Source organism: Patiria miniata, unplaced genomic scaffold, assembly GCF_015706575.1.
Source record: "Patiria miniata isolate m_02_andy unplaced genomic scaffold, ASM1570657v1 HiC_scaffold_16, whole genome shotgun sequence".
NCBI classification, from domain to species: domain Eukaryota; kingdom Metazoa; phylum Echinodermata; class Asteroidea; order Valvatida; family Asterinidae; genus Patiria; species Patiria miniata.
In genome coordinates this window covers 1,694,495-1,717,960 of record NW_024037054.1, presented here as the reverse complement: position 1 = coordinate 1,717,960, position 23,466 = coordinate 1,694,495, and the positions used below count along the sequence as shown (strand labels likewise).

The window sequence follows — 23,466 nt, the reverse complement described above, 5'->3', positions numbered from 1 at the left end:
TACTTTTACATTGAAAGGTCCAAAAACTGTCTTAATCCAAAAAAAAATAGCTAAATAGGGGGAGGATGGGGGAAGGAAGGGGGAAGGAAGGGGGGATAGGGGGAAGGAGGGGGGGGGGGGCAGGTAAATCTGTGATCCTGAACGGGTCTGAGATACCTGATGCATTTAATGTCGGGTGGTTCGGCATTTTCAAGATATGTGCCGACTTGCACAGTTCATTCATCATCATTGGGCGGCCGCAGCCGAGATGCACAGTTGAGTAGGTCCATTACTCTGATCCCATTGGTTTGGCTTCAGTAAATGGAAAGACAATCACATACCTCTAGAAAAAAATGTGTGATAATTTTGAAGGCTGAAGAGGTGAAGATAATAATGATGGTAAAACTTGATCCTGCAACTCTTTATAATGGCAACATTTACGTTGGATAAGATGGGTTGACTATTGCCCACGTGTATATTTATTAACCCTAACTGCCCTGAATCCTCCAAAATCCTTTTTGCAAATTGGAGGAATTTGCAGGATTGAGGTTACATGGCAAAAGTGCGTTGCTGATTTCGGAGTACGCACTGTGTCAAGGTCTTGGGCCGGACCTTGTGTTGTGTATGCTCAGCCATGCATAAATTTAGTCCTTGATTATACTTGACATCCTCCGCACTGCTCCAGGATGTCACTGCCTCTGCCTCAGCCTATTGACAGTCATAGCCGGAGGATTTTGCAGGATTCAGGCAGTGGTCACCCCTCCATGGACCATATTCAAGAAACAACGGAGGAATTTGCAGGATTGAGGCTATATGCAATTTTTCCATGAGGCCAATTGGAGGATTTTGCAGGATTGAGGCTACATCCTAACAAAAAGGCCTAGGGAGTTAGGGTTAGCTAATAATGTAATGATTTGGATATTTTGTCTTAACATTTTTTTTAATTCGAATCGGGGATTGGTACTTAAATGTTTTCTGTTTATTACTTTTGATTCCATTTCCTTAAAAAAGAAGATTAAATCCCCCTTCGGAATCGGAAAAAAATTGATAACAAGTTATTTGAATGTCTTTGATCACTTTCAACGCCTTCTCACCAACGCAAAATGTACCTCATAAACTTTGTAAGGAAGAGGTTGGTAAAAAATAATAATAATTCCCATTGATTGATGATTACTTTTTTTCATGTAGACTTACACATTCTCTATTAATTAACAAAAGACATTCTATTAACATTAACAATTAATTAACAAAAGAACAACTGTAGTGATGCACAGTACACTGCAGACTGTTTCCTTGATACATAGTCTACTTTTTTTTAGTGAAAAATAACTATGGAGGGCCATTTTGGCAGAACATTTAAAACCCAAAATATCTACAGTGAAATAAAACATAGAACCATGTTAACCATAATGTAATTTCTACAATAAACATGTCCTGCAATGTGTATGAAACTACAGAATCCTTGCCAAACTGTCACAGGCAAATATAATATATTTCTTGTGAGTGATTTCCACCGATCTAAATGAAGGTCTAACCTATGAATACAATATTAAACAGTATTTACAAGACGGTTGTGAGCGCGCCCAACATTTTAGGTTTCAGAACTACATGTATAGATTAAATAGGAAGTAACATTTAACAATTGCACATCTAAACTGGGATTTTACGTGTAATGTTTATGCCACTTATTGTCATTGACAGAGGTTGCTACAAATGCATACTGACCCGAGTGTGTTCAAGTTCACTGATTTCAAGTTGAACTGCAGTTATGTAAAAAAGGAAACAGGAAAGCAAGAAGGATTCAGTTATCCTGACAACCAGGCAAACGGCCAGGCTTTGTGTAGCTTTGCTTCTTCACAATGCTCAAACACATTCCTGAGGTTACACAACCGTACTCAGAACAAAATACTGTGAAGAAAATTAACATTACACAAAAATCCGCCAACAAAAAAATGTTGTTTTCTGCTTTTCTTCAAAAATGAATGAATAGCAGCAATGTCTAAATGACCCAAATGGCAAACTGTAGTAAGCCAGAATGGCTGAGGTGGAATTTTGACCGGAAACTACATTTTGGGGTGTTTAGGTTTTATTTAATATAATGGTGGTCAACCAAGACTTTGTGGTGAGTCCAGATTGTACACTTCATCGTGAAACTCATAATGCATGTAAATGCCATAACTCATCAGTCAAAGCCCCATTATCTATGGCAAAAAATGAATTTAGGAATGCATATTGAAAAGTGCTGCTCTCGTGGTTTGCAAATGTAACAAATACTGACAGCATAAAATAGTTTGGACCAACACTTGGCATAACATTTGGACAAGAATCAGCAATTTCTTAAGTCTTCTGGTTGCTCCCCCTCCTTCTTGCCGACCTCATCTGGGTTGGCCAATGGGTCCAGATCGGCAAAGAGGTTGAACCAGGCTGACATGTCAGGCTTGGCTCCCTTCTTAAAGGCCTGTGGCTTGCTGGAGTCTTGCTTATTGGATGCAGGTACCTTCTGGGAAGAAGGGGCACCTGCAGCTGGGTTGTCTTTTGATGGGATGCTTGGTTCGTCCAGGGATGAGGGGGCTGGAGTGGATGTGGGTGCAATATGGGGTGGACAAACAATTCCTGTAATATTGCCAAAAAAATATGCCTATTGATAACAGCTAAATACGCTTTGAAGATCGAATTTTATTTTTCCTTAACAAATCCTCCAGTTGATACCTGGACAAAACAATCAAGCACTGCATACTACCAACTGATCATCCTGAGCTGTGAACAGAACTCAAAGAAGGTCAGTTTTAAGGTGTAGATTTTCAAGAGTCATCTACGAAGTATGGTATTATTTTTATTGAAAACATGTGATTGGCTACTTTCCTCCCATAACAAAACAAGACCTTACCCTTGCAACATAACATTCATAACTAAGAACTCAATTAACTTTCAACCATTCTGTGTTTATACTGTGTAATGTTGATTTTTAGAAACGTGTGGTAATTTAGTTTTAATTGTATTACTTTGTTACTTGAGAATTGGTGTGTGTTAAAGTGTATTACATGTATAAGATTTGTCAGAGGCCACCAAATTTCTGTTTTTAAGGCAGACAATATAACAGAATCAAATTGAATTGAATATTTAACTTTCGGCCATTCACCCATGTGACAATATTCTAATTATTTTCCGAAGTACAGTGAAATATTAGGTCCATCTACATGTACTTACCTTCTGAAGCCTCAATCTGACCTGTGACCCTGTTGCCACTCAGAAGGTCAGAGGGCAAGAAGCCACCTGACATTTGACCCTGACCATTCTGACCATCATCAGCATGCATCAGTCCATCAAAGTCAAAGTATTCAGATGTATAAGACTGCTGGCTGACATCCTCAATGGGCAGGCCACTGGGTGTGTTCAGGATTTCATTCAGCAGGGCATCATGTTGCTTAGCAGACACAAGAGCTGACTCAGATAAGAAATCGAAGTTGCCTGGGGAAAAAAATACAAACAATTGATTAAAATAGAATATTAAAATATAACTACCAATTTATAATTTTCAAAACAAAAAGCAAACAAAATAAATTAAATACTTAACACAAATTTTTTGAAACAAATCGTAAAGTTGTATATGAACATTTTGTAAATGGAGGCAATATATGTGCAGTAATATTATAGTCACGTTGTATGCAGCGCGCTATATACCGAGCTACCGGTATATAGCACGCTAAATTTTATGGGAAACTTAGGGGACTTATTTTGGTCAATTTAAGGAATTGGGCTACTTAAGGAATAGTTTGACTGGCCCGCAGCTGTTTTGACTAGCATTTGGCTAGTGGGCTACTGCTTAAGTCGAACCCTGTAGACCACACTGCTCTCAGAATTACTAAACAACAAAAAGAAGTAAATAAACTAACTAAAAGTCTGGAACAAGAAGAACCCATTTGATGACTCATCAAATTAAGATTCAAGTCCACAGATACGTCTTATGCTAATTTGTTCTGTACAACGATTATTCCCTTGCAACACAAATAGAAGGGCAAACGGGTTAATCTAGTTCCCGCATTGATGAAATTCTGCAGACCAGTTCATCTCCAACACCAGAAAGTAACAACAGAACTGTCTCAATAAGAACAGAGATGTATCGAGTCAGAAATTCAAGCACTCAAACAGCTTTCTGTAAACTTGGATTATGAAACAGAATACGAACAGACAAGACCCATTAATTATACATGTACACCAAATGACCTGACTCTGACAATGGTGGATCAAAAACTTTTGAATGCAATCATCCACTAAGTCATCAATGCCAGGCTACATATGTGGTGCAACACCAAAAGACTTCAATACCATCAGCCACCACAACCAGTCGAATATAAACACAGATTTGGGCTATTCCGACTCCATAAATGGCGATTCAGGAACATTTCCAAGTTGAACTTGAATTGACTGTGGATCAACTAAAGCCGGAAGCTGGAAGTACTTATGACAGGAATAAAGCTCACAGACAATTTCAAGCAGATAAAATCTTCTCTTCAATCTGTGGATTGGATGAGAGCCTCATTCACAAATTCCACATCATTCTCATTGAATTGTCTTGAGGTCTACCTTTAACCGTTGTACATTCAGCTGTATCCTTAATTGAAATTGTCAGAAGTTCTTTGGTGCTCATCTATGGAGCAAAACTGATGTCCTCAGTCCTCCTAATTGGGACGATGAGCGAAGAAGATGATGAGCGAAGAAGCTCAAGAAGCAATACACAAAGATAACAAGATATTCAACCCACATGCGAAACATGCAAGGAAAACATCTAGAGTCCATGTATGAGTGACGTCTCCCACTGGCTTACGGTAACAGGCTATGGTCAGCAGTAAGTCTGTGCATCACAGAAGGAAATCATGACCTATTCCTCAAGATGTTGTTGAGATGACAACCAATCCTGAACCCTGCCTATCTTGTGACAGAACTGATCAAGGTCAAGCTAGAGAGTCCTCGGATAGTGACATTCCATAACAGGTGTTTTTAGTAAAAGTCATTTCAGAGCTATTCCTTTTTCTTTATAACCATAAATTATATTGGTATTTGTTCCTTTATAACTTCTATCAGAAATCAATTGTAAGTAAACATCTTTATATGGCAAAAAAAAATTAGTTCTGCTTCCAGTTTCCCTACCTACATATACCCTATTTTGACAGCCCCTACCCTAATTTTTTTTATGGGCAAAATGAGGAAAAAAACGAATACCATCAATTTCTACTTTTACCCTTGACTACACGCAGACACCTCCATATGATCGTGCACACACAAAAATGGAAAAAAAAAAAAATTCCTTACGTACCTACATGTACCTATCCTATTTTCAAATGCCATGTAATTGGAAGCAGAACCATTTTTTTGGGGGCCTAATCCTTCACCAAAAACAGAACTTTGATTTTTGATAAGGTCATAACAATAAAAGTTCACACATCTATTCATGAAATATCCCAATGATGTTAGCATATTACCACTGCATCATTTATAGTGACAAAGAAATATTGGATCACATTTATTTAATACACCATAACAGTCCATTACATGAGAACCAAACAAAAATTGGCATTTTAATGAAGTCATACACTTACTGTAGTCTTCAATTATGAAGTTAGCACTCAAATTGGAAGAAGAGGTACAACACTAATTTTATCATCACCACTCCTGTACAAGACACTGAGAAATTTAATTTTGCCGCACTTTGATCCCATTCTGGCCCACAAAGTTCAGGCGAGACAAAAATGAGGTCCCATCACTGACATAATACAAACTGCCTGAAGACACAAACACTGCATTTACGCACACAAACTCTGTATCCCCCCCCCCAATTAGAATAAACAACCTTAGCAACAGATTTACTGTTGTCAGGAACTATTGAATGTCCTCTACAATAGCCATTGAGGCTGTCATATTAAAGGTTTAAACATTGAAATGCTTTCAACATCAGTATCCATTTTAGAAAATGTTAAAAATATAGCTCTCTTCCATTCATCCATTGAGGTGGCTTGTCAGAATCTGACGTTGCATATCGGAATGTGTTCTTTTGTTTGCTGGCACTGGCGTATGATGTCAAGGGGCCTTGTGCCAGTGGCCTTATGCCAGACAAAGAATTTGGTCACCATGTCCAAAATGTTAAATTATCAATTAACCATTGTGCAGTGAGAGAAATGAAATAACACTCATAGGGGTTTAGGCCAAGCATTAGGAGTATCTGCACAATAAGACGTTTTCAAAATTTACTTCATGGTTTTGTTATTTCAAAAATATTTAGACTCACTTTTTTGGGGACATACTGCACTTAAAAGTGATCATGACTCGGACTTTAATCTTAATGACTGGGGGCTCGGGCTCTGACTCGATGTTTGGTGACTCGAATATAAGTCTGGTTTCTATGTCTCAGGTGGGCCTATAATTACATAACTTACTACAAATGCATTTTATTATTATTATGTACAAGCTGATTTACCCGATCATAGATCGGGTAGGGCGTATTTGTGTTGGGGTTGAAAGTGTGGGGAGTTAAATGTAAATGGGGGATTTAGTTGAGAAGACATGTAGCTATAGAAAAGCAATTTACGGTGACGCGATCTGAGGCAATTTCTGACCACGTACGATAGTAAAACAAAAGATCATCTTTTAAACATCATTTTCGAGTTTGGAGTCATTGAATCAGCTGTTCTGAGCAAAAGAATATTATAGTAGGCAACAATTTTTATTCGGGGAAGAAAAAGTGGGGGTAGGGAACCAAACGATATTGCCCGCTTTAAAATGTTGGGGTGGGGGTCCCCCGTCCCCCACCGATTGACGCTGCGCCCATGATAATTATGTACCATGGCATGTATAACTGTCTGTAAATTTTCCTGTTGGTCTGTTAAATTGCATTTTGTGAGGCAGTCGCGTTTGTTAATGTGGGAAAACTGAGTTGAAAGACTTACCGTATAGTACACAGGCGAAGGCTGATTGTACTGTTTTGACAATAAATCATAATGGAATAAAACGTGAAGGTGGCATTTGCAATAAAAATGTTGAGTGTGTTACCATAAAATTACATAGTCTGAATCATGGAGGAAGGTCATTATGAAGGTACAGTATTGGACTCTCCAACAAACGTAAACTTGAACTTCTTACAATTTGCGAGACCTGCGAGGAAAAAGTCGATTTAACTATTTTATTCAGGTTGGCATGGTTCAACCATAATATAAGCAAGGCCAAACAGCCAACAACCGCCAATATTATTATTTATGCACTCTTCGTTATTCCAACCCAACATAGTTCAAAGATCACAATATTTGAAGCAATGCATCGATCCCTCGTTGATTTACCTGATCATACTATCGGGTAGGGCGTAGAGTTGGGGATGAAAATTTGGGGAGATGAATGTAATTGGGGGATTTAGTTGAGAAGACGTGCAGTTATAGAAAAGCAATTTCTGTGGTGCGATCTGAGGCAATTTCTGACCACTACATGTAAAACAATTTTTTTTAGCAAAAGATCATCTTTTAAACATCATTTTTGAGTTTGGTGTCCTTAAAATGAGCTATTCTGAGTAATAGAATCATTATACATGTAGTAGCTACAATTTTTATTCGGGGAAGAAAAGTGGGGGGGGGGGGGGGGGAGGGGACCCAAAAAGTCTCCACCGCTTTAAAATGGGGGGGGGGGGGGTGGAGGGGTTCCCCATCCCCCACCGATTGACGCCCATGATAATTATGTACCATGGCAACAGTCTGTAAATGTTCCCGTTGGTCTGTTAAATTGGCATTTTGTGAGGCAGTGGCATTTGTGAGAAAACGTACTTGAAAGGCTTGCCGTAGTACACAGGCGAAGGCTGATTAAGAAGGTCATAATTAAGTTTCAGTATATTGGACTCTTCAACAAACGTAAACTTGAACGTCTTACAATTTGCGAGACTGTCTGCGAGGAACTTGTCGAGTCAACTGTTATTCAACTTGGGTCAACCATCTTTATAAGAGCAAATTTTACTCGGCCTCCGAGAAATGTTTGCTCCTGAAACGATCTGAGACCGCGGTCTTTCGCGACGCCAAAATCGCGTTAACGTCCGTGGAAAAATGTGGAGGGTGTCTTCCGCCGGATCGGACACATTTTCGTTGATTTTTTGTGTGACTGTGTTTAAGATCGCGATGTTTGAAGCAATGCATCGATCCTTCGTTGATCCCAGACAGGCCCCCGAAATTATAACGCAACACTGTGGCGGGCAGCGAACTCACAACGCTCACGATGGAAGCAACAGAGCACTATACACGTCACTCACATGCTTGTGCTTCAAATCATGCAAATAGCGAGCACCGTAGACCCAACCTCGTTTCCAGGGTGTGGAGCAGGCTGCAGTACGCGTTGCCATCGACAGTTTTGGATAGCCCGGAAATACTACGCAGTGTAGACTTTCGATTGGTCAGACCGCGCAAGGCATACTTAATGTGAAGTCCTTCTGAGTATTCGTTGCACTCGGCGCAGGGGCGGCAAGCGAAGCATATGAAAGAATAGGGGCACTCGGTGGCCACGCACCATGGAGAAAAAATATTTTACCAAGGTCACCCCACACCACAATTTGGGGAACGCTTTTGCAGAACAGCTGAGTAGAACACGTAAACGAAACCCCTACGTTGACCTCGCTGACCTCGCACAGTCTAGACTCGCAGAAAAGCCAGCACAGGGGGCGGCCAGGCAGTCAACGTGAAAGCGCACACGACGGCAAATTCCTGCGCAAAATGCAGTCACGAAAAATAGACGAAAAGGATCGCCGGTCCGTACGGGAAAATCAGGACGACCCGAAGTGTCCGACCCGGCGGAAGACACCCTCCGTATTTTTCCACGGACGTGGAGCGATTTTGGCGCAGCGGGAGCCCGCGGTCTCGGATCCTTTCATGAGCAAACATCGTCTCGGAGGCCGAGTTAAACTCTCTCTTATATATATAGATGTGCACTTTTTTACAACTTGTATTTTTTTTGGTAAAAAGAGACAATTGTCTAAATGTTTAAATGGGGAAAAAACTTAATTTTACATTTACAAAATTAAACAGAAAATAACAGCCCCAATGGCCATCTTCTTTTTACCCTGAGGAACACAAAAAGATCAAAAATGATTTTGACAAAATAAAAACAAACACACACACAAAAGAACATTAAAAAACTAATACCTTTTGTATTGCTGTTGTTTCCTTGGTGCTGTTTTGGTGTGTTTTCCCCTGTTCCTTCAGCCATACCTCCCATCAGGCTTATGAATGCACTCTCTTCCATGTTGCCAACTCCATAAGCTTTCCTGTCCACTGAGTCCCCATCCCCTGATCGCATCGGCAAACCACCGTCACCATCCCCTGTCTGCACACCCTCATCTATGCTGGGAATTTCCAGTGTTCCAAAGACTCTCTCAAACTCATCAGGCTCCTGAGCCTGGTCATCAGAATTGTTGTCTGCTCCAAAGGATATTAACCTGTGGACAAAGAGAGGGACAGGATACTAGAGTGGTGCATCAGAACCAGGTACGCGAGTACCCAACCACTGATGTCAGGAACCGGTTCCAGATTACGGATCGGGTACCAGTAACCAACTTTACAAATTACTTAGTAACTTCTCTGACAATGAAAAAGAAAGTCATTTTGAATGTCATTTGCAAGAAATTTTGAAGTGAAAACAAAGCTATATGGAAAAACAAAACAGATGTCACATTTAAGGCACTCGCGAAAGTTGTCATTTTTACCATAAAGCTATAAAGCTCACTGTCCACATATAAATTGCCGCATTGCCGCACCAATGTGGTAGTATGATCACGAGGACCTTTATGAACAAACTGAACAGAGACTTCCAGGATTTGAATTTGGGGTTGGGTACCTGTGTTGTTTTCAATCGGTTACCCGGTTCCCGTACTACCCGTAAATGCACACCGCTACAGGATACCAACATGTGATACGTGATATGAACTCTGACATTGATATAGGCATATCAGTGGTAGAGCACATATCATCACTGCCAAAAACATACAACATAAAACAAAAATTATAGAGTTGACAAAATTCCACAAATTTTGCTAAATTTACTACTTATCTTTCTTTAAATGATCAGGGCAGTTTGTTTCCCACATAAAAGAAAAATGGGAAGATTTTCATACATGGACATCACATATTTTTCCATGCAGTGACCTATCAGCCATCAGGAAGCGATAACATGTCCTAAAAAGTTAAATTTTGCAGGGACAATTTTTAAGCATTTACTGAGAAAACAAAAATTTTCAGACCAGTCTCATAGGGTTTGTGCACAGGGTGTCAAGTGATGTCCAGGTATGGAACTCTTTCAAAAAAAGTCACCGTCGCACGTACAGACTCAGTTGTTCCCTTTTTGTTTTGCTGTCCTTGGGGAGTATGTAATAGCTGTACACATATATACACAAACCCACCTGTTTCACTTTATAGCAAAGCAGTGATGAGTACGGCAGTGTAGAAACATGTCATCCCTCATTGTTGAGCCCTTACCCTTGCCATATTTGGAGTCTTTTGCTTACCTCTGACGTGCAGCACTCATGCCCTCATCCTCCTCGTCCTCCTCTCCTTCCGTCCTCCCATTAGTGCTTTGACCCGTCTTCTCAGCAAGTTTCTTACTTGTTTCAGTCAAGTCCTTTTTAAATACAAAAAGGACGATAGATGAATACAATTTGAAAAATCTCTTGGTTTTATCCTGTGTTGTTTAATTCAGGAATATCCCTTCAACACAAAGAAATGGATTTGAAAAGAATAAAATAATACCCAAAACATTAAAGGTAGAAATGGCCTAGCAGGATATATAGGTTTTTCTCACCAACTTCAACAAATGTTTTTGCACTATCATTAACAAACATTCAAATTCATTTTTTTTAAAATTCAGATGAAACTTTTCTTTTCAATATTAAACTCAAGATTGTTTAGTTTTCCTGTTTAGTTCTGTATTAGCATTGAATTAAAATTATTTTCAACATCCTGAACTTAAATTTCTACTATATATATTTCCATTTGGTGCAATCAGAGTGTCATCGAAGCACACAGGATCTTGTATTTGTTTGTTTTTGATTTATTCATTTATAGGCAATCAATTTAAATTTTTAAATTTAAATATTGCTAATAATTTTATTTTACTGTATTACGTTCTTATCCTCTGTGGAGAATTTGCTTGAAGAAATACATATGTAGAAAATGCACATGCCACAGAAACAAAGGTAAATGCAAATGTGTGAATTTTTTTGTGAACTGATGAAATTGAAATCTTGTTGAACATCTTGTTACTGGCAAGGTACCTGCCTGAAAACTGGCAAGTGGGGTGAATTGTATCAAATTGGCATGATTCTGCTGTCAAGACAATTTCGTTTACTTTGATGTTGACGAAAAAGATTTATTTTCCTTCAATTTTTGGCCCTCCCTGGATCCCTCATGGAGATTCAAAAAGGTTGGTTTATTTGTTGTACATATAAACCTCTACATGAAAAGGCTGTACCAACTACTCCATTTTGGGGGGTGTGCCAGAGTCTGAAACCAGGGTCAGAATGAAAATGTCACAGATATATCCCTTGTATGGAAGTATATTTGACCATGTTGGCCAGTACCCACAGAGCTGCTATTGAAATACATGTTATTAGTGTATTCAATCTATTTTTCCCAAAATCAAGTTGGTGTTTTAATTCATGTTTCAATTTGCCACCCAAGTTTGTTCCTCCCCCCCCCCAGTTTGCCCCCCCCCCAGTTTTCTCTAAACACTTTATCAACAAATAGATTAGGCAAAAAAAAAAAATAAGTCGGTTTCTGGTCAGCACGCGCGTCGATTTTAATCATGCGCGTCAATCTTTTTTTTTTTCCAAAATGTTCCGCGGTAGCTCCAACAGCGCCCTCTATTGCCGCACCTCCTCAATTTTTTTTTACCAAAGAGCACCAAGGAATGGGAAATTGCACCAAGGCAAATGATCGGGAGCACCAAGGCAAATTATGGAGGACACCAATGTACACGAGGACACCAAGTAGCAAAATAGTACCCCACCTTGTCTGTACAATCCAAGCTTGAAGAAAAAAAAAAAAAAAAAAAAAAAAAAAAAAGCCGCGTCCCCGCGTCAATTCCGGAACTTTGGTCTGACCAGAGACCGAATATTTATTTTGTTTGGCCTTAATTATGTTTAATTTCTTCGCTGTTAAGATTCATAAAATGTGGACACATTTTGGGCCAATAAAAGCATTATAAACATTGGTGCTTTGGTAGGACAAAAACACGCCACACATGCATTTATACAGCCGTAGATAGTGTGCAGCCAACGTCTTTGTACATTTGTTATACACCATTCTGCGGTTTGATACATTTCTCATTCATAAAAACGACTACCATGACTTCTAAGTCGCTCTAGTGGCTTATTTCTAGACCATTGACAATGGGTACGCGCACCCGTACACAGGCTTAAGATTTTTTTTACTGGTACCATCTTCAAAAAATGGGGGCGCTCTTCAAAACCGGCCATTATGCAAACTACGCATTAAGTCATGTGCCCATTTTCAGGGCGCATTGTAAGGGTTTTGGGGCTTGGTTTTCATATTCCTCATTCATATCAGAACTCTCTTTACAGAAAAAAATGGAACTGGGACTGCTTGGAAAAAAACAGAATGGCTGCTTGAAAAAAAAAACCGGAACTTTTTTGTATGTGAAAAAGCCACTCTGAGTCCGACACAAAGTCCCCGTTGTCATCTTTATCTTGCAGCCCAGCCCAGTGCTGTTTATTTTTTAATTTTGCTTCTATGGCCTTTAAGCTGTCAGTTCATTCAATCACTTTTTCCATATTCCTAATATTTATTCTGCCTACCTGAATTTCCAACATAATATTCGACACGAAACGTGCACGATTCCACAACACTGCTGTTGGTGTACATGACCTTTGCACTACGCCATGCGTTCAACGAAAACGGAGTTTTTTGTATTCACATATCACTGCGATCGGACACCACCGATAACTGAAATGATAGAATTGATTTCCAGGCTGAAAGCTACGTGTCCTTAGCACACAACATGCCCCCACGCGGTGAAGCACGCGCAAGGCCCCATTGTATACTGCGTGCAAGTACGTTGGCCGCATGTATCACATGCAGGCTTGGCAACAACAAAGACTGTTTTTAAGACTACATGTACTTCAAACTACTGTTTTTAAGACTACTGCGTGCGCCTAAAATGTACTAAATCAAGAGCGCTAACAAGGTAAAAATCAACGCATTTCCACAGTTTTTCTTCTCTTTTCCCAGTTTATTTTGACGGCCTGGAAAACCAGAATTTTGTGTGATTTAAAAAAAACCCAGAATTCCAGTTCAAACCGGAAAAGTAGCATCTCTGTCTATACCATTTTGGGAAATGGTTACTGAAAACAAGTTTATCTGGAATGTTAGGGCCACTTTTGTTTTCATCTCGAGGGGGCACATTTATGCTCGAGGGGGCACATGTATGTTCGCAAGAGGGGCACTTGGGTAAATTTTTGGGGGCAAGTGCCCCCTCCCCCCGTTCCGCCGCCCCTGACCACACGTTATTATTGTTGCAAGTTGATCTACTAATAAAACCAGGCTTTGCCTCGCCCACTACGCGGGGAGGTGGCTTCACCAATTGGAAGATTTGACTTTAGAAAATAAGACTTTCATTTTTTTGGGTTCACACAAACAATTTGTATCAGGAATTTGTATGAAGAGCTATTCACTTAACGGCATTACAGCTATGAGTTTGTATACCTGAATCAACAGAAAAAAGAAAATGCCCGCAATGTACTAAACCCCCTGAGATTTGCCTTAAATAGTAGGTCTACGTGGGGATTGAAAAATTAATTCACAGGTACAACTATTTTAAGACAATCACAATGTTCAATAAACAGCCTAATTTCAATACTTATAACTTTTACATGTAACCTTCGAACTATATCATATCATTTTTTTCAGACATATCAGTCATGTCTTTCTGGTTTGCCATGACTCATAAAGAAACCACTCACTGTGAAACTAGCCAAACACCCCAAAACTGCTCCAGTACATCAAGGTCTGACTCTGGGTAAGGTATGATGACGCAATCTGTGAAAGTGTTTGCCTTTCATCTATTTTAATCCCCCTTCACTGTGAATTCCATACCCATCTGGGGCTACTTGATTGGCATGCTAAACAACTCTTATAAACACTCAACAACTTCTTGACCCTAATTTCATCATCATCATCATCATCATCATCATCATCATCATCATCATCGTCATCATCCAAACAGTGTACAGTAGGTTGTCATGCTCAATGATTTCCATCTCTTTTGAACTGGTGAGACTTTGCAGAGGAATTATATGGGGAATAGATTTTTTCTTTCAGCACAGCATTTCTAGGTCCAACAGTTTTCTATGAATGGACCTTTGGTCAGGGATATAACTTGCATGTGACATTCTTGCAGGAAATTTAAAGTATACAAGAAACTGGCATTATTTACTGCAATTGAAAAATAAGTGCAGGCTTTTGTATAACCCTACTTAAAAATGTTCAGTTTACATGTAGAGAGGTTCTTTTCGGAACCACACAATTCACATATTGCTCACCCCATCAAGTAAATGTTCACTTTTTATCTATCAGCTAATATATTTGTTGTACCTACATATATCACCTACATATATCGCATCCAATACAATCAATCATATAACAGTTAACACCCTGAAATGGTCCCATACAAGCAGCACTGCTAGAATTTTCAAAAACTAAAACAACATTGTGGTTTTGAAATCTAGCATTCCTGCAAATCTCTACAAAAAGCGTTTACAGACAACAAACCTTGCTGACAACAATTTAGAGCAGTCATTTGTTTGTACCCGGCAGCTCTGAATTAATGTTTCAACATTTTCTCTGAATTAAACTGACAGTGCTCTGAGCAAAACAATTGTCTATGCACAAGGACTCTTTATACTCAATAAATAGGACTTTAAAATGTATACCTATGGGGAAACTAATAGACATTTACATGTACATATGCAATTTCTAAATATGCTAGCTAGAAAACTTTTAAATCCCCTGAATACATCCTGTACAGTCATGACAAACCCAAGCTTTCTATACATGATTCATAAACATATCCCTTCTGGACGTCACAAATCCACAGCAAACTGCTGAAGTAGCAATCAAGTTATATATAGCCCCGAAACTAGAGGTAAGTTCCATACAGGTCCACTAATACTTTCCAATTTAGGCTTGGGCATAAGCTGTAAAGGCTGAAGCAAAAAGAATCAATAACCAAACTGATCCAAACAGATTATAAACAAGAGCTCTTGGACTTAATTGTCTTGCCTTGTTTGTATTGGTTTGTATGAGCAAGTCAGTAAGATTTTAAAGTGTCTGAACCCACTTGGCTATTATCTGGGAACCACCCTGAATCCAACAAAATCCATCATCTACCAGTGGCATCTTGCACAGTAAATATACATGCAGTCATTTCATGTGCAATCAATTCAAGCCCAGCATCTTGTAAAGGTGAAAGATGCGTATTTTGACTGATTCCCAAGAAAGTTATTAGTGTGCACATTACTCATCATCTCTATCACAGAAACTATTATCTCTGCACTTGTATGTTGGGTTAAGATTTGTTTTCCTGTTAAGGTTTATCTTGTCTTTCGGACCTTGGAGATTGTTATTTCACGTAACTTTCACAAGTTTTGTGAAAGTTACAGCACAACTATATATTTACAATTTTCCAGAAGTCTTTACAAAGAAATTTACTGGGATGCGGTAAAATCCAAGTAAAGGATTTTGGTTTTGTCTATTAGTACATCCATGTACACAACAGCTTGTTGGCATAATGGACTTCTCTAAGCCCTACCCATGACGAAAAAGTTTTGGTGCAGACATATCACCAAAACAGCACAACATAGTTGGCAGATGATACAATATGCCTACCAGTCCCGCGCGCATCATGTTTACTTTCGGACCGTGACATCAGCGTGAATTGGCCTGGTGAATGGTTTCAAATGAAAACAAAGTCTATCATTGTTAATTATAAGGTTTTCCTATCTTTAAAAACTCCCAAATAGCTTACTTGCGTACCAGGCAGGGTTCAATTCCCTAATATTAATTTTTTTTTGCGAGGAAATGCAGAAATGGAATGTAGAAATAGATTTTATTCAGGACATACACTTTGTCCGGGTCAACATTTCTTAATTTTTTTTAGACAAAGTAAAACAATTCATTTTTTCTATTAAAGGTGCTTAAAACACTTTATCGTCATTCATCAATGTAGTTTGAACAAAGTTTATTGGAAAAACTGTTTATATTTAAAAAAAAAAAAATTTAAACAAGAAAATATTTTTGCCAGTACATTCTGATTAAAGTACATCCACATGAAGCTTGTGATCTTGTGCACTGTGAATGCAAGTGTAACTGTAATGTACACTGTATACATTTTGCTACAGCTGGAAGTGACAGGAATGAATTCAGATCACAAATGTACAGGTAGGTGATACGTTCGCCATAATAGCTCTTGTTTTTGTTAAATTTTTTCTTTTTCAGACTTTTTCTCCCTAGGTTTTGTACACGTTTTTCTTTCATCCTACAGGCACCACTTTGGCACTTTCGTAAGTCTGATCGACTTAAAACTTGACACACACATAAACCACCATTGCAAACATTTTAGTCACGATGACATCATCAGGTGTCAGGTTACATCACATTAAAGGTGCATTTTTCTTCGTAGGGTTTGTACACGTTTTTCTTCCACCAAAACACTTAGGCACTTTCGTAAATCTGATCGACTTCGGACATGGCACACACATAGATCACCACCTGCAAATGGTCCCCAAAGATTTTTGTCGAGGTGATGTCATTATGTCACATGACATCACATTAAAGGTGCACTTTTTGAGGCATTTTATCTTCTGAGGTACAAGTCCGATTGGGTTGGAACTTGGTATGTAGATACATGTAGACAGGGATCTGTTATAGGTGAAAATTATGTGACATCACATTTAAGGGGCATTTTGCTACTTGCATAGAGAATTTTAGGTCCGATTTGGTTGTAACTTGGTAGGTTTCCTAGACCGGGATGTGTTATAGATGAAAATTGAAGTGACGTCACGATGACGTCATTGTAAACCATGTGACGTCCCATTAAAGGGGCATTTTCAAATGTCCATGTACAGAATTGTATGTCCATTTTGGTTGTAACTTTGTACAAATAGGTGCCTAGACCAGGATATATATTATAGATGAAAATTAAGCAATGTCATGATGATGTCATCACATGTCATGTGACATCACATTAAAGGGGAATTTGTCTATGACCTAAATCTATAGAATTGTAGGTCCAATTTGATTGTGTTAGGCCAACAAAAAAAGTCTCTGGTTTCTGGTATGGAGCTTGCCCCCAAAGTGGTGCGGCGACAGGTTTTTTTTCCCCTTACTTTTTTTCCTTCAAATGTCGGCTGATGTTGCAGATGACGCTTCAACCCCCTTAAAACTCTCAAAAATATCCGTCAGGGTGGAGCTTGAGGTGACCTCAGTAAGGCCATAAGGCTTGAAAATTCTGCACCCACATAAGCTCTTGACCGACATGAACATTCTCTGGGAAATTTGGATAGTCATGTTAAAAATCAGAGAAAACGGTAACATACGTCAGACAATACAGCAACATCAACATCCTGCATGTGCTGCCAGGTTGGTCATTTGTCTGCTCCCTTACATATTGCGCTAATTAAAAAGCGTTTACAGGTTCAAGATACAGGACTGTTGCTCCCTCAGTCTGGCTCCCAGATGCACCAAATGGTGCCCGACTAAATTTAGTACAAAATATATGGGAGCCCAGAGAGGCCACATAAATCTTATACTCGATCGTAACCCCATCTAAAAACACGTTAAAATTGTGCAGCAGCAGGATCAGTGAGTTTGGCTGTTTTGAGACATCATTTTACATTGAAAAAAAAAAGCTTTTTAATTTTGCCGACGCGCATAACTACAGCAATGCGCATGCAGACCAGAAACAGGAGACTTTTTTTTGTGCCTTACAGATGAAATATGAAGTGACGTCATGTCGGCGTTATCACACGTCAGAGTCATTTAAAACAGCCGAAACAGCTGTGTTTGTCCATAAACACATTTCTAGTTTTTTTGTTTTAAACTTAATAGTGGAGACAAGTGTGGTGAACAATGTGGAACATGCTTGATTTGTTTGTTTTTATTGTTTTTTCCCCCCTTCTTTGGTTGTTTATTTATTCTTTTTGTTTTTTAATATATTTTCGCAGAGGAAAACTTGGTTCATGGAAAAACTTCAAATGCATCCCAATTTATGTGTCAGCTTAACATCAACCTACAAATGTACATGTATGTGCTGAGGTAAGCATCTAGAAACAGTTGGTTCTTTAAATGCAGGAGGAGTTGATTTTTATCAATAGTAGGCTTGTAATTCATTGATAATAAAAATGGCTGGAATTTAAGACATAAAAACATATCAACCAACCCTCATTATACCAAGCGCGCACGCGAGGATTCACACACGGTGGAAATATGCATGTTAAGTCGACTATTACATGGGCTACTAGGCAATCCTGGAACTATCCCATGTGTGTTGGCACATGGGAGGCATAGAAGCTTGATTGCACGCAACCAACAATGTATGGACTTCATATTTAACTTTAAAGGGAATATACAACATATGCAAACATCAAAGAGCAAAACTACCAAATTATCACAAAATTCCTTACTGGAAAAGTGGTATTTTTGTATCACTTTCCAACGCTGGTCGGCCGACCAGCGTTGGAAAAAAATGGCTCTTTCTTAAATACTGCTTCTTAATTTATCATATTTAGTTAGTCCTAATTTTGTTTGCAATAGATTACACACCTGTGAACGGGTACAAGCTAGCTAGACTGATTCCCTGACCTTACAATTCCCCGAAGTCGATAAATTGCTCCGTTACACCTTAAGCGGGGTCAGGGATCCAGACAACAAGAACACGATTGTTTTTCTTGGTGTTTTTTTTTCAGCATCAACGAACCCAAAACTTAAACAAGTCAGAGAAACAATATTTGCCATAAAATACTAACCCTTCAAATCCATCCATTTCTGAAAATTATAGCAAAGGCAAATGTTGTATATTTCCTTTAATGTGGATACAAATTTTCTTTGGCCAGGCACCTGGAATTATATAATAATGGCAACTATGTATGAGGTTTAGTAAAACAACTATGGGGAGGACAGTATCAGGGGTGTGAGTGACCACTGATAAAAATAGCTGAAAACAGCTGAAAAAGTACAAAAGCTGAACTTTGGAAATTTCCTACACTTTTGTACACAGCAAGTGAGGGAAAAAAGCTGAAATCCAAAACAAAACGAAAGCTGAAATCAGCTTTAAAGCTGAGATTTCACACCCCTGGTTGATGCCAACTCCTCTTTGCATTGAAAGTTGACAAACTAGTTCCCTTGCTGACAATTAAACTACATGTACATGTAATTCCCTCAGCTTCGCCTCAGGAACTAGTTTGTCAATTTCCAATACCTAGGGGAGTAAATATTGACTGTCCACCCTAAGGCCTTGTTATATTTGTAGAATACCATGCAGTTAATTGGGAAAATTATGCAATTGGTTAGCTTTTAGAAAATCATGGATAACATGCTGGTTCTGTTCCAAATCTCATGGAACTACTTTTGCTAAGCAGAAAATATTTTGCCCATTAACCATAACTCCCTAGGTGATTTACTAGGAATCTTCCTCATCCTTGCAAATGCCAACACCATATGGTTAACTGTGCATAGGAACAGTTGGACTCTGTATTTTTTTGTGGTATGCCTAATCCCACCCAAAGCACAACAGTTACACAACATGTAACTAGTGCGGTACTCATTCTAACAGATCCAAACAATTTTTGGTGTTAGAGTTTGGCTGGTTGGGGATCATTAGGGTTAAGAAATGATTAGAAACTATTTCCTTCTAAGCAAGAGAATCAGATGAGAGCCTCTAAGAAGCAATTCAATTTTTTTTTTCATTTTTGGGATTTTGTGTGTGTGCTAAGCAATCGTTATCTGTACTCAGTAAGTGTTGCTGCTTAACATCTCCAAGGTATTGTTGAGCCTCTGTCGCGGTTCTTGCATGACCTTTTTATGAGGACACTTACATGTATTAGGCACCGTGAACCAATTTGTACATGCACTTGTAAGAGTCATGATTCTCATGTGTAATTTCTGATCCAATCTGCACAAAGCAATAGACTACAACAGCCTGCTCTCGTGTAGGCAATATCAGAGGTCTACAAACATGCACAGAACCTTCACTATCTCACACATGAAACTGAGAAGGGTTACTTTAGCAAACTTGTTCTGATGAAGGATGACTACAGAGTTTGTGTGGAGAGAAAGATCAAAACAGAGGGTGAAATCACGGTTAAACATCAGACACTGCCTGGCCATTTCACATTGTCTGAACAAATTTTGTACTGCATGTATCAGTTAAAGTGCCTTTGATACCTCAAAACTGACTGTGTCACTACAAGTCAGTTTTATCCGAGATGTTTTCAAGTTTAATTTCACCCTCTGTAAACATGATGTGATAATGTTCTTAATGGATGTCTTTGTATGCTTCATGCAATTTAATGAAATTGAAAGAAGATAAAGGAGACCCATGGAAGCAAAACAACAGAACATTGTGACATTACATTTTCTAGGTCGTCCTCCCAATTTGGTACAATGTCCTTTGCGCCTGTCAATTGGGCTAGCTGCTTACTGGTCTCAGACAATTCCTGTATGGTGGAATAAGTCACGAACAACACAGGAGGAGAGACATCAGGGTCACACAATCACAGCATGCAAAGGCTGAAAAGCAATCTACATGTAGATGAAACCAAAATGTGCAAACTTCATTTGCAAACCCCTTTATGCTCTAAAATGTATATGTATTAGGCATTCAAACATTTAGAATTTGCAAAAAAACTATCTACAGGTGTCCCAAAAAACAAATGAACCCTCAAAGCCCCCTCTTTTTCACAGCTTTAAAAAACATTACATGAAGTGACGTCATGACGACGTCATCATGGGTTACGTGACGTCATGTTAAAGACTAATAGATTTAATCTTTGAAAATCAATTTAAAATCAACCGTGAGAGACCTGCACATGACTTTTGCAGGAACTGATAGAATAATCCAGGGTCTTCATTTCTGATATTACGTGTAAAATCATGTGACCCTTCCTTCCGGTTGCAACCGGAAGTGCCTTGTAATTTAAAATTGGTAAAAGATGTGAACTTGCTTTCAATGACGTATTCTCTGGCCAAGTTGTTCTTTAAAAAAAAAAAATAACGGTGACGTCATAAAATGTTAGAGCGCCCTCTAGCGGCAGGTTGAAAAATGTTAAAAACGAATAATTAGTTGTGTGTGGCGAAGTTTGCTGAAATCATTTTTATAATTGATGTATACAACCAGCTTCATGCTAACAACAAGTTGGGGGGGGGAAGATAGATGACGTCACCGGACTGAAAGTTACAATATGATGTCACATCAAAGGTCCATTTTAAAGCCTATAACTACGGAACTATTGGCCTTGATCACTCTGCAACTTTCTACTGCACATCTATGTCCTATCAGTCTATACCATGACATTAAACGAAAATAACAAAATGCCGAAACAGCCATGTATTTGTCCACAAACACAAATCTAACAGTAGTTTGGTTCTTTTTTCTTTTTGCAACAATGGTCATTAACCCTTTTGGAAGTAACGGTAGTCCTACAAAGGACTGTTTGGTTAACTTCTAAGATGTTAGGCCCTACTGTGCTGCTCTGTCCCTGCCCTCTACTTCTTAGCCTTTTTCACAACTGCAAGTTTTGGCCCGTGTTCTCATTGCCGCAGTCGAAATATCAGTCGCCGTGGACAAAATGAAAAAGTGGTACTTATTTTCAATTGGCCATGAATTAATAAATGTTTACCCGATTGCAAATATTTTTTTTGATGTCAAAAAGCTACTGAAACATACTCTCTAAATATGGATCGATATTAGCGATGTATTTTTAAAAAGCTGTGAAACAGAGAAAGCTTTGAGGGTTCGGTTTTTTGGGGGACACCCTGTATATGCAAAAATAGAATCATCACAGACTCGACAGGAATCAACCTGAATTGTGCTGCAAATTCTGGTTCACGCGCATAGCTTAAGATGTGAAGATATTAGCACGTGAACTAGCGAGTGAACCAGAACAAAGACAGCTGATGTCATACTTCAGGACTCTTTAATAATGTTAAGTGCTTTGATCTTAAACAAGTACGAGTGCACAATAAGCTCTGCAAGAAGTCTTGCTTGAAATTGATCAAAATGATCCCTGCCAGAGCTGAAAAATGCGACACCAAAAAATGCGACGCCAATGCACATATGGAATACCTTACTTTTGGTCAATTTTCCGAGGACAGACAGACAGACCATTGGACCGACTGACCACCACATGTAGAAGCTCCAGCCAGAGCTTAATAAAGCGCTTCATAAATACCTCTACATATCATTATGACGCAAACAATTTGTAATGCATAAGTTTGCACAAGTGGTTTCATTACTGGTAAACAAAAATTCTATTTTCTATATTATATGCACTGATATTTAACAACTATGACAAGAACAACATTGACATGATAGATGCACTGAAGACAAAACTCATTTTTACAAATGAAAATCGAAAGAAAAATTCTGAAATCAAAAGAGAAATAAACTTAAGTCACTCTACAATCTAAAGTTTGAAAGTTGTTCAGAACATACACGAAGGGAGACTGCAACTAAAAACTTGACATACAAAAAAAGTGCATTGGGGACATCACACAGATAATCGTGTACAGTTGTTAACACAATTATGGATAAAACAACATTGATTAACTTCAAATTATTTTCTAGTATTTTGTGTTATCATCCATGATACAGACAGAGACAAATCAATCCAAAGTTTCATGAACAGATCAACCATACCTTCAGCATGTTGAATTCATAATGTTGGTAACCACGGAAACCCTCTTGCACAGCAGACATTGTGCGGGATGTTTTCTCCCAGTAATGAAGCAATGTGTTTTGATATGTGGCTAGTGTGTGAGAGAAGAGATTGCACCGACTTGCTCCAAGAAGGTCGATCTTCTGGCACACGTCGTTCTTGAGTTTGTCAAATCTTTGCTTTGTGATGCGGACTTGTGCCTGGACCTGTAAAAATAACCACAATGCGAAAAGGTTATTCTTTTAAAATTTTAATTTTGGAAAGGTGTTGGAGATCAAAGATATAATACAGACTTTTAAAAAATGTGTGCTATAAAGCAGCAGCTAGATAAAGCCTGGCTTAATCTAGCACGTGACTGAGTCTTACAAAGGACCCTTAAAAGTGGTTTACTATGCTTGCAGACGCCCTGTGAATGTCTGTAGCAACTAGCTTTGAAGTTCCAATTGTGAACAATTCTTTGAAAAAAAGAATAAAAAAGTCCAGAAATGGAAGTTCTTAACCGAACCTGCGGGCTGACTGACAAC

General features: G+C 38.8%; 1 protein-coding gene across 8 annotated transcripts in view; it reads right to left on the bottom strand.

Annotated features, from left to right (window-relative positions):
• Window positions 1-936: 936 nt before the first annotated feature.
• Window positions 937-23,466, bottom strand: part of LOC119722631 (islet cell autoantigen 1-like) — a 73,617-nt gene continuing 51,087 nt past the window's right edge. For 5 of the 8 annotated variants that reach the window (XM_038192838.1, XM_038192842.1, XM_038192839.1 and 2 more), the window contains 6 exons: window positions 22,924-23,148; window positions 20,639-20,722; window positions 10,502-10,614; window positions 9,144-9,436; window positions 3,187-3,447; window positions 937-2,592 (listed from right to left, as the gene is read on the bottom strand). In XM_038192838.1, the coding sequence (XP_038048766.1) occupies window positions 2,306-2,592; window positions 3,187-3,447; window positions 9,144-9,436; window positions 10,502-10,614; window positions 20,639-20,722; window positions 22,924-23,148 (1,263 nt within the window). In that variant the 3' untranslated portion in view covers window positions 937-2,305. The remainder of the gene's footprint in view (window positions 2,593-3,186; window positions 3,448-9,143; window positions 9,437-10,501; window positions 10,615-20,638; window positions 20,723-22,923; window positions 23,149-23,466) is intronic. The other 3 variants (XM_038192837.1, XM_038192840.1, XM_038192843.1) reach the window with 3 other exon arrangements.